The sequence below is a fragment of the Conger conger genome, chromosome 14 (genome assembly GCF_963514075.1).
Source record: "Conger conger chromosome 14, fConCon1.1, whole genome shotgun sequence".
NCBI classification, from domain to species: Eukaryota; Metazoa; Chordata; class Actinopteri; order Anguilliformes; family Congridae; genus Conger; species Conger conger.
Genome location: NC_083773.1, coordinates 4878636 through 4890846, shown reverse-complemented (window position 1 = coordinate 4890846; position 12211 = coordinate 4878636). Strand labels below are relative to the sequence as shown.

General features: G+C 47.4%; 1 protein-coding gene across 1 annotated transcript in view; it reads left to right on the top strand.

The window, feature by feature from the left end:
• The first annotated feature begins 1838 nt into the window (after nt 1-1838).
• The window catches only part of arhgef3 (Rho guanine nucleotide exchange factor (GEF) 3), a 102795-nt gene continuing 92422 nt past the window's right edge, over nt 1839-12211 (top strand). Inside the window, exon 1 of the mRNA XM_061219503.1 lies at nt 1839-2099. Coding sequence (XP_061075487.1) covers nt 2065-2099 — 35 coding nt within the window. The 5' untranslated portion in view covers nt 1839-2064. The remainder of the gene's footprint in view (nt 2100-12211) is intronic.

Sequence of the window (12211 nt, the reverse complement as noted above, 5' to 3'; positions counted from 1 at the left end):
TTGTAATGTGTGGTTATTTGTGTTACTGTCACCTTCCTGTCAGCTTTGACCAGTCTGACCATTCTCCTCTGATGTCTCTCATTAACAAGGCATTTCTGTCTGCAAACCACCCTGTCTGCCACCAACAATCATTCCATGGTCAAAGTCACTGAGATCACATTTTTCCCCATTCTGATGGTTGAAGCTCCTGACCTGTATCTACATGATTGTATGCATTGCACTGCTGCCACACAATTGGCTGATTAGATAATTGCATTAATAAGTAGGTGTAATAAAGTTCCTAATAAAGTGCTCGGTGAGTGTATTTATACGAATGGCTCTGTTGAAGATTGTGCTAAAAAAGCACTTCCTCTCGCAGTGCCTGTTCCCTTAAAAACATTGTGCCCAGAATAGCACTCAGACCCAGGCACAGGTCCTGGGAAAGACGCTGCTAGGGCCTCTGGGTCGCTATTTAATGGCTGATGCCCGTTGTGGGTAAATAGTTTTGGTTGTGCCAAAAATGATGAAGTTGATCATTTTTCTTAAACTTCTACATTGTACTGAAAACTCTGCCTGATTTTACTGCGCATCGTTTACTCAAAAAAAAAAAAAAAAAAAAAAGAAGAGTCCCTGTAAGAGTCCTTACACAATGTGTTGTATTACTTATTAAATTGCTCAAGCTAGTTATGTTGGGACTATGAAACTTGGGACACTCAAGTATAATAAATTATAATTTTCACAATTTTTCAAATACAAACGTTTCAAAGGCTTCTTGCATGCTAGACTGAGGGCATTACACAGCCATCTGGAATCGAATGGCTTGTAATCCAGTTTTTCAGTATGCTTGAAACGTATTCACTTGTTTATAAGATTCAGAGCTTATAGAAAGCACACATACACAAGAACACAGGTACTATTGAGAACTGCCACATTCTATTGTACTATTGAGAACTGCCACATTCATTAACTTTTGTTGCCATTTTTGGATCTGGCAAATCTAAGTAGTCAACTATAATCTTGTGCAGGCACATAGAGGACTTTGAAGAACATTATCACATCTATGAACAAAGAGGAACATTTGGGTTTGGCCATGTCATAACCCTGAGGTCCAGGTAATGAGAAGCCACTGTTAGCCTACACTGCATCTTTCATTTAGTTTCTGGGGTTCATTCACTGTGCAAACTGACATTTCCATGCTTATGAAATAAATAGGATTTTGGCTCACAATTTTGTTCCATTGCTGTTGCTGGAGGACACAACTCTTGGCAGCCTTCTGACGTGTTCCAACTTGCCAGCTGTTGTAATTTTTTGTGATAGTGGTACATCTTCAACACTCCAGGAGGTAAATTTTACTTTTAAAGCTTTATTATCTTCAATCCTATGCAAATTATTCTACATAAGAGACTGCATGCATCTCTTAATCGCTACTTGAACAGGTAGTGCAAAGTGTTTGGCGACATGAAAAAAAAACTTCAATGAGACTGTTGTGATCCTCTTCAAAATGGTCCAGATGGACTATTTGGGCTACTTTCAAAAGAGGAAGATAACTATTTACGTGAATGTAAATAAACAAATACAACAGCTAATACATAAATAAACTAAGCAACCCCCCGCCTTACTCACAATTCCGGAATCACAACGCCGGCGAAAACGAACTTCCTCGGCATAGGGCGTAGCGACAGCACCGCTTATCGCTGTGTACAAACCTCGGGTAGGCTATACATGCTGATTCTGGGCGGCGCTAGCGGCGTTGACATAGCGCTCAGACTGTGTGCTTTGAAGCGTTAAAGCATGAAACAACACTAGATACCAGAAAAGAAATCCTGAAAAGGAGTGACAGCAAACGAACTCAAAAGGACGTCGCTGGACGGACGGCTGTTAATAGGCTACTGGTTCCAATGTTCTCGTTTTACGACTTACATATGTTTCGCTGAAGTGAACGTGTTTCTTTGAAAGATCTTTTGAAAACTTGCTGTTGAACGTGGATTTAAAACGACACAGAGCTGTACAGAACAGAGCCAATTGAAGACGCTGGATCTGTTCATCACGTCGTATTTTGAAATAACATCCAAGAGACCCAGTCACATGCAAACAACCGTTGAAAGCAATGAAGTTTCAGGGTAAGAACTTCACCGCTCCTATTTAAGATGAGTCTCTTAAATCCCATTTTTCTAATATAAATACGTACGAGTTTAGTCTAGGTTAGCTATCTAGCTGGTAAGATATATTAACCGAGAAGACAGCATTGATTTGTCGGTTTTAGTCATTTGTTTTTTTGTACTTGAATCAATCTCAGTATTATGAACACTGAAATATTAAACTAATGGTAGCCTATTCTGGACTTTGCGCGTGCAGTTATTGCGTCCGAGTGCAGCTTGTCCGTATTTATCACTGAAAATATACTATTGGCATGCCTGCCAATACCAGATACATTTTATTATCCATTAATAAAACGCTAATCCCGAGTTCTACAGAGTAGTTTTATGACCGAGTTGAAGTATCATTCAATTTATTATCGAAACCGACAACTGCTGACGAGAGGCCGCAACGGGCTTCTGAGCTAAATCATTCTAATTTCTGTCCAGTGATCACGAGCGCTGAGACATTTAGGTTGCACAGAAGAGCACTATTTCTATTCGCACTTGTGAGCCTATAGGCAACTTTGGTTGCAGTGTGACCAACATATCACTGCTAATCGTTTTGTTTTCCTTTTTTTTCCCCCAGTATAAAGCAATATTATCTTAAGAGGCCCCTGGTTAACGTTGGCCTAATCAGTTTGATACTGCAGTATTCCTTCTGCATTAGACTATATTGTGACATCATGTAGCAATATTGTACGCTCCCATTCTGAAGTGGAACATGTCATGTGCAATTTAATGCTGCAGATTAATTCTCACCAGCAACGGAGAAATATTGTACGGGAAATACTGTCATATCTCGGAATTTTTATTTATTTATTTATTTCTTTTTTTTTAAGAGGAGACTTTGTCACAGCCCCTCCGTGCTGAGTGCACCTTTTTTTAAAATTATATAATCTCACCACCAACTGTTCTGTCCGTCTGCAGACTCGCATTCCCCATACGTGACCGCAAGAGTTCATCTAAGATTTTAAGTTACAAATGTACAGTCATGGCATTTTTTCCCCCCCCCCTCCCACCCCCATGCTCAGTAATCCCGTGTGGATGGAAGGCCGGCAAGCTGTAGTTCCTGTGATTTGACTCATATTTCCTCAGCAATTGTGGCTTGCCTGAAGGCCCCTTGGACCAGAGGCTGCTGGTCCCGCTGCAGATTAGTAGCCTGTGCTTTCTTTGTCTCTCTCTGTTCACCTATTGAGAGGCAGACTTCACACATACCTGTGGAATGCAGCGCCTTTACAAACTGGACTGTGCTTACATGATGAAGGAATTCTTTTTGGGGGGGATTGTGTGGGGGGGGGAGGGGGGTTGCTGTTCACCCGATTCTGCCTCAGTTCAGTTTGTCAGTTTCCCTCAGCTAATTTTAGGTTACGAAGAACAGGGGTTTGGCCTCTTCGCGACCATCATTCCAGAAGATGGCAACTGGGGGGGGGGCGGGGGAGGAGTTTTTTGGTGAGCTGGTATGCGAGTGGTTGTGCATAAATGTTTCCGAAGGACGAAACCTCCGGATTATGGCGGGCGAAAATGACGCATGTCGTCGCTCCCCTTTTAGCCTCTGCTTTTGGCTCAGTGGCGTCCTGCTCAGAATGATTTAAAGCCCCCTGAATTCGAGAAGGTGTCCACGGACTACGCTGTGTCTTGCTGCCTAGATGCCACGAGGATGATCGCACGGATGAGTATGAAGATATTGGCCTCAGATATTGGCCTGGGCGGCCTGTAGCGTAGTGGTTAAGGTAAAGGACTGGGAGATGCAAGGTCGGTGGTTCTAATCCCAGTGTAGCCGCAATAAGATCCGCACAGCCGTTGGGCTCTTGAGCAAGGCCCTTAACCCTGCACTGCTTAGTCGAATCAACTGTACGTCGCTCTGGATAAGAGCGTCTGCCAAATGCCAATAATATAATTATCCACACCAAGGCAGAGTACATTTTTTAGTCACATTAATTGTACAGAAAATCAGGTGACAGTTACGTAACTGAGGCCGAGCTGGATGAATGTTTGAAGATTCCGCTGGAGAAATGGCAGTTATTCCACTGGTTCAGTTTCGCTGTGTGTCTCCTTTGATGGCTCAGCGCGTGTAAACTCCGGGCTCCCAGCTCACCTGTGCTCCTGTCTACCTGAGCAGCAGGTGTGGGCTGGCTCCAGGCTCCCAGCTCACCTGTGCTCCTGTGTTCCTGTCTACCTGAACAGCAGGTGTGGGCAGGCTGTGGGGCCGCAGGGGCATTGGCTCTGTCTGAGCGGAGTCTCAGGCCCGGTGCGTGCGCTGGGGTTTGGACCCAGCAGGTGGGGATCTTTCGGCTCGGAGGGTGGAGCGAGGGAGGCATCAGAGCAGGCCTGGCCCTCCTTGATTCTCCCTTTATTCCCTCTCCACTGTGGCAGAAATAATCTTTTTACACGGTGCTTCTCCTCTGCTGAGCTGGCTACAGTCTCCCTCAGCCGTTTTTCCACACATCCACGGGGGTCACCATGGTGCCCTGGCATTCTTTCCCCGTTTCTGTCTTTCGGTCTATTTCTCCTGTTTTCTGTCCTTTTGTTGGTTGTCTTTCTCTACTCCTCTCTCCTCTTTTCCTTTCTCCCTCTCTCCATTCCCCGCCCCCCCCCCCCCCCCCTCCCCCCGTTCTCCGTCTCTGTCTCCGTCTCGGGGTTGTCCTCGCTCGGTGAGGTAATGGCAGATCGCGGTGGGACGCGTTGCCCCGACTGTGAACCGCTCGCGGGCGGAACATTCTGGAAACCTTTCACCGAGGCTTTTAGAGCCTGTCGTGTGGGCGTGGCCCTGACTGTCGCTCCTCCGGGTGGTGCTGGGGGGTTCTGGGCCTGTTTGGGCCGAGTGAGAACGCCTGCTCTTTCATTAACTTTTTTTCTCCGTACTTTGAGTTTTCAGCCATCGAGAAATTCAGTTCTTGGGAAACTTTGGCGCCGCTCCTTAACGTGCGACGGCAGTTTCCTCATCGGATCGATCTGTAATCGGAGCGGCGGCCGAGTAATCCTCCCTTTTATAGCGTGTACAAATCTGGCGTAATTGCCCCGTATTTTCTTACCGTTCCGCCTGTGAGTGCACTGTGAGACGTTCCAAACCCGGTCAGGATGGAGCCGTGTGTGGAACAGTATGTGGGTTTTTATTGGACTTAAAAAAGAAAAAAAAGAAAAAAAAGTAAGGCTTGTAGTTTTTTATTTATTTATTTATAAAGGCTGGCACTATTTTTGTGACTACCTTTTTTGTCTCGTCACCTTGCAACATACCATGTGTGAAATACTGCTTTGCTTCCATTTGTAGAGACTCATTGATCGGGTGGTCTTCATTCTGCAGTGGAGACTGGCTGGAGAGAGACATGCTCCTCTCTGTCCCACACTCTCTGTGCAGAGGAGAATATACCTCCTCTGTCCCACACTCTCTGTGCAGAGGAGAATATACCTCCTCTGTCCCACACTCTCTGTGCAGAGGAGAATATACCTCCTCTGTCCCACACTCTCTGTGCAGAGGAGAATATACCTCCTCTGTCCCACACTCTCTGTGCAGAGGAGAATATACCTCCTCTGTCCCACACTCTCTGTGCAGAGGAGAATATACCTCCTCTGTCCCACACTCTCTGTGCAGAGGAGAATATACCTCCTCTGTCCCACACTCTAGAGACTATACCCCTGCACCTCTCTGTATAGAGGTGAACCAGTGAGACCTCATTGGCACCTCCCCCTTCTCTCCGTCTGAACGGTGACTGTGTTCTCGTGTAGTGGTCAGCAGAACTGTATTTGTAACTGGGAGGTTGCAGGTTTGATTCCTTGGTGGTGCCACAGCCGTTTTACCCTTGAGCGAGGCACTTAACCTGGAGGCACTTAACCTGAATTTCTTCACTCAGAAATAGCCGAGCCGTAGGCTGCATAGAATGTAACAGATGAAACTTGTGCTGTGCTAAATGGCTACAGTGTAAATGTTTCAGGGAAGACCCCCATTTGATGTTGAGTTGACCCTGTGTGCAGTGAGGCAGGCTGATGCAGCTGTGGAACTCTTGGGGATGGGAGTCAGGCAGGCTGATGCAGCAGTGGTTCTCTTGGGGATGGGAAGAGAAGGGGTCTGGGGTGAGGTCACACAGGGGGAGGAGAGACACACTGCTGAGCGAGGTGTGGCGTGTGCCTGCCGTAGGGAAGCTAAGCGTATGGCCAACGCCGGTTCCCTCTCTACGTGCACCTGGCGGTCGAGCTGCACGTTCACGCCTGTTTTCCGTTCTGGTTCCTCAGTGGTGGAATGACTTGCCTACCACTGTCAGAACAGCAGAATCCCTCCCCCTGTTTTGACGCAGACTCAAAACCCACCTTTTCAAACTCTACCTTAGTCCTCCCTCCTGATTTCCCCTGCCCCTCCTTTCTGATATCCCTATCCTTGTCTAACCCCCCCCCCCCCCCAAAAAAAAAAAAAAAAAAAAAAAAAGAAATGCACTTCTGATGACAACTATGTTTAGAACAGCATTTCCTGTGTATTTGGCTAGTTTCTTGATGTGATGCTCTGACTTATGGTAGAACCTATGCACTTGTAAGTCGCTTTGGATTAAAAGCGTCTGCCAAATGACTAAAATGTAAAATGTAAAATGTCTAGCAAGACTGACTCTGTCCTGTCAGACCACAAACTGTGTGAGAGATCAGATTGTCATAAAAAAAGAAAAAGATTTCAATTATGCTCTCATCATCCACATGAACCTGATTATTTGGCGAAAGGTACGGAGTGTCAAAATTTTATCTTGAAAATATCATAAAAGAACTAGCTCCCTTGCACTCGTTGGATGGATCTGTGCTCCTTGTGCCTGTATTTCTCCTGTGATGTGTTGGTGGTGTTTCTGGACGTGAGGCTCTTTTCTGAGTGGGTGTGAGGTGGGATCTGGTTTCGGCTGTGTTTGGAGATTAGCTACTGCAATGGCGGAAGAGAAGAAGCACAAGTATAGCAAAGCAAACAAACAAACCGGCCGGGCCCATTGAAAAACCAGAGTCAACCTTGGACTTGCTTTTCCAAAATGACAACAGTTATCGAGAAAACATTCATTCATTCATTCATTCATTATCCTAACCCGCTTATCCTGAACAGGGTCGCAGGGGGGCTGGAGCCTATCCCAGCATACATTGGGCGAAAGACAGGAATACACCCTGGACAGGTCGCCAGTTCATCACAGGGCACACACACCATTCACTCACACACTCATACCTATGGGCAATTTCGACTCTCCAATCAGCCTAACCTGCATGTTATGACTGTGGGAGGAAACCGGAGTACCCGGAGGAAACCCACGCAAACACGGGGAGAACATGCAAACTCCGCACAGAGAGGCCCCGGGCGACGGGGATTCGAACCCAGGACCTCCTTGCTGTGAGGCGGCAGTGCTACCCACTGCACCATCCGTGCCGCCATCGCAAAAACAGAGATGTGAAAATAAAAACTGTATAAGAACGGATATATAAAATATAAAACCGGTTGAGTGGGCAAGGTTGAGGGCAGAGGAGGGGGCTTCTTTAAGTATAAACACAGGGCGACAGCAAGGCTAGAAATCCCGCATGGTAGCTATGCCTTTAAATGTAACTGTTATGCAGCTGTGAGGCAGTCTTCTGCACGATTCAAACTCTATTGTTTTAGACAGGATATGGCTGGTGAAGCCCAGTTGGCTGTTCCACGGCCAGGTTGGTGAATCACATCGTGTCAACGGAGGCGTGGTCAGGAAAGGTTAATGTCCTTGGTATCGCTATGGAAACATTGTAAATAGACACATTGAGTTGGCTTTGCTTCACAGTTTTCTGTACAGAATGCTGCCAGTGAAGAGGTGCTGGGCCAATATCTTTGAAATCCGTTTGAGTGAAAATTTGTTCCTGCATATTAAACGCTCTTATGAGTCACGCTGGTGGGAATCTTCGGTAATGGACGTGTGACTTTTGATTGTGGGTTTTGTAATCGGTGGTGTATGTGTGGTTGTGTGGTTGTGTGTGTGTGTGTGTGTGTGTGTGGTGTGCACATGTATGTATGTATGTGTGTGTGTGTGTGTGTGTGTGTGTGTGTGGTGTGCGCATGTATGTATGTATGTGTGTGTGTGTGTGTGTGTGTGTGTGTGTGTGTGTGTGTGGTGTGCGCATGTATGTATATATGTATGTATGTATGTATATGTGTGTGTGTGTGTGTTCCAGCTAATGATAAAGTCTGAGACTGTATGCCGACGGCCTCTTTATAGCGCTCTGACTGCAGTTAATGTGTAACCGGAGCCCATTGTACAACAGGGTCTCTTGACATTAGTCCATAGTCTGGATGCTGGAAAATACATTTCCCCAAAAGGGTCGTTGATAATGTGGGGCAGTTAGGTGATGGAAACCTCGTCTGCGGCAGCCGCGTATGCACACGACAGGGGCATCAGTATCCTGCCCCCGTGTTCCTGTGAGGCTCCCGGGTGTGTCCTCCGTGCCGGACACGACTGGATATCGATCCGGGAGAGTGTCTCCCAGGCAGACACGCGCTGTCCCCTGCTGTGTGGGAGCTCTCTGTGAGTCATCGCCAGACGCTTTATGTGTGGCTCAATAGACAGAGCCACTGCCGTCTGACCGCCGTGCAGGGTCATATGATGCTGTGCTCCTGGCCAGTCGAAACCCTCCGTTCCCTGGTGATGCTGCACCCGGCTGTGTGTTGCCATGTTGGGCTGCGGGGTGGTGCAGGGGCGAGATGGCTCAGGCGGTAAGGGCAGTCGTCTCATTGGCTCAGGCGGTAAGAGCAGTCGTCTCATTGGCTCAGGCGGTAAGGGCAGTCGTCTCATTGGCTCAGGCGGTAGGAGCAGTCGTCTCATAGGTTCAGACAGTAAGAGCAGTCGTCTGGCAGTCGGAGGGTTGCCGGTTTCAATCCCCCGCCCGGGCTGTGTCGAAGTGTCCTTGAGCAAGACACCCAACCCCCAAATGCTCCTGACGAGCTGGTCGGCACCAATTGCCGTCGGTGTGTGTGTGAGTGTGTGTATGAATGGGTGAATGAGAAGCATCAATTGTACAGCGCTTTGGATAAAGGCGCTACATAAATGCCAACCACTTGCCATTTAGTGGTCGCCGACATTGGTCTGGATTCCAGGCTGAACCGTGGAGCCCTTCCGTGCACTGGAACAGTGCCTTAACAGGATGAGACCAGCTGCCTGGATTACATTACATTATTACATTACAAGGCATTTAGCAGACGCTCTTATCCAGAGTGACGTACAATAAAGTGCAAATCAAACACAGGAACACGTGCGAAGAGGACCTGAGAGGACAGTACAGTTCCGAGTCCTAGCGTGACCATACAGATACAACACCACGGTTGGCAGCTAGAATACCCTGAGTACAACAATACAATAGCTAATACAAAACACAACAATATCTGTATACAACTATACAGACAGCAGTCGTGAGCGAGAAGTGCAGGTGTGGTGAGTGGGAGGTGGCAGATGGCACGAAGTGGCAGAACGGAGGGGTCTTGCTGGTGTATAGGTCTTGATAAGTGATTGAATATATACAGGGGCTGATCCCTTAACTGCCTGGTACGCGAGCACCAAAGTGTTAAATTTGATGCAGGCCATAACAGGCAGCCAGTGGAGGTTGCTGAGCAGGGGGGTGACATGTGAATGTCTGGGAACATCCAGACGGGCTGCAGCATTCTGGATCAGTTGTAGGGGTCTGATGGCAGATACTGGAAGGCCAGCCAGCAGAGAATTGCTATAGTCCAGGTGGGACAGGCCCATTGCTTGAACAAGGAGCTGAGTGGGAGTAGGTGGTGAGGAAGGGTCGGATTCTCCGGATGTTGTACAGTGGATGGGACGTTTCTCTTTGTACTACAGTAATCAACATCATTGCCTCCTTTGCTTAATTTCTACAGGCAGCAGATGTTTACACACATTTTAAGAGAATTTCCACTGACTGTAAGGAACAAATAAGGCTTTATTTTTTTTAACCGACTTGGACGCTACTTCCAAATGTGACCAGAATACTGAGCAGATGTAAGGCCCGATTCACAGACTCAGATTTAGTTTAGTCAGTGACCGCTCATTGGCAGCCCTGGTCCTGGAGAGGGCTTTAGTTTTTACTCACCTGTGAGCACTTACCTGTGGAATCACCTGCTTTAATTTATCAATTTACTCACCTAACCTTGGGTCTGACCTTCTGTCCTTCTCAGGAGTTATTATAGTTCAATACTATTTTGCTTGTTTTAAAGTATTTCTTGATGATGTTTTATGAATCTGTACCGCTGTGTTGTCTGTGGATTGCGAGAACAAATTTATCCTTTACTAATAAAGAAACCTTGAACCTTGAATCAGTATTTATACCCCTCTGTCCTTATCTCAGCCGAGCTACAGATTTTGTATGTTTTTAATACAGATTTTAAGGTGTGTGTGACCCTGTGGCTCTCCAGGACCTGGGTTGTGAACTCCTGGGTTGTTGACACCTTGTCCCAGATTAAATTGAATTTTGATTTGGTTGTATGGGAAACAGAAGCTGTTAAGTGTTCGGTCTCGAATTAAAGGCCTTATCTACGCAGTCTCTTATCTGTGTAGCACCTGCGCCTTATCGTCACGCTCTGTTCTCTCATTATGTCACGCTGCTCCTCGGGTCTGAGTGCTGATGCAGCTGGTCTGCAGCGTGAATGTGCGGCGCTGCCTCGTTTGGAAACGGCACTGTGAACAAACGGGCGGATTATGACGACGTGTATCAGGGGTTTCACAGCCACGCTGAAGGGCGACATTGGCTCTGGCGGTAAGAGCAGTCGTCTCATTGGCTCAGGCGGTAAGGGCAGTCGTCTCATTGGCTCTGGCGGTAAGGGCAGTTGTCTCATTGGCTCAGGCGGTAAGAGCGGTCGTCTCATTGGCTCAGGCGGTAAGAGCGGTCGTCTCATTGGCTCAGGCGGTAAGAGCAGTCGTCTCATTGGCTCAGGCGGTGAGAGCAGTCGTCTCATTGGCTCAGGCGGTAAGAGCAGTCGTCTCATTGGCTCAGGCGGTAAGAGCAGTCGTCTCATTGGCTCAGGCGGTAAGAGCAGTCGTCTCATTGGCTCAGGCGGTAAGAGCAGTCGTCTCATTGGCTCAGGCGGTAAGAGCAGTCGTCTCATTGGCTCTGGCGGTAAGAGCAGTCGTCTCATTGGCTCAGGCGGTAAGAGCAGTCGTCTCATTGGCTCAGGCGGTAAGAGCAGTCGTCTCATTGGCTCAGGCGGTAAGGGCAGTCGAGTCGCTTTGGATAAAGGCGCTATAGACAATGCCAACCATTTTACCTCACTGGCTCACACTATAAAAGATCGGATTAGCCTGCTGATCTGGAGTCCTCTTTGGCCTGCATCACGTGAGACTTCCTCCCAACCCAGAGCAGAGAATCAGGTCCACAGCCGGTTCAGACTTTTAAAAAATCGACAAAACGAAAGGAACAAACCAGAAGAGACAAAATGGAGGATAAAAGTGATGTGAACTCCAGACTGGTGCGGGCTCTCTCTCACCGCTGGGCGAGCGTGCTCAGTGTTTATGTCCGTAATCAGACCGATGTCCGCTCACTCGTTTAACATTGCGTAACTGATGAACAGAACAGCGCTCGGATGTTCCCTGTCCGCGCCCCGTGGGCTGTGAGCTCGCTCCCTGCGTCTCCCTGAGATAGCGGAGCGCGCGGGTCACGTGGCCTGGGGCTGTCACTCACCTGATGGGGACCAGAGAGCAGCAAGTCGCAGGATTTTCTGTCCATGTGAATTCCAACATTTATGCAGAGAAAGTTTGTCTCTTCTTTTTTTTTTTAATGATTTTTTCACAATGCCTAAATGATCAAGGAATTTATTAGCTATTAGCTATTACTTTTTGTGTGTAATAACTTGATATGACACAGCCTCCATTCTCCACCCTTCGTGTGCATTTATCACATGTATGCAGTTAACGTTTGCTTGGGAAGTTGCCTTTGCGTGATTGAATGAATATCTTTGTGGAGGAACTTGCCTGGTTCCGGATTGTCTGGCTGCTGGGGAGGGGGGTGGGGGGGTGGGGGGTGATTACATTGAATCTCTGTTAGTAGTTCCAGTACGCAGTAAGTTCCCTTCAGGGAACAATCTCATGATAATGTGCATTATAACATGTGTATATTGTTAGCTATCTCAC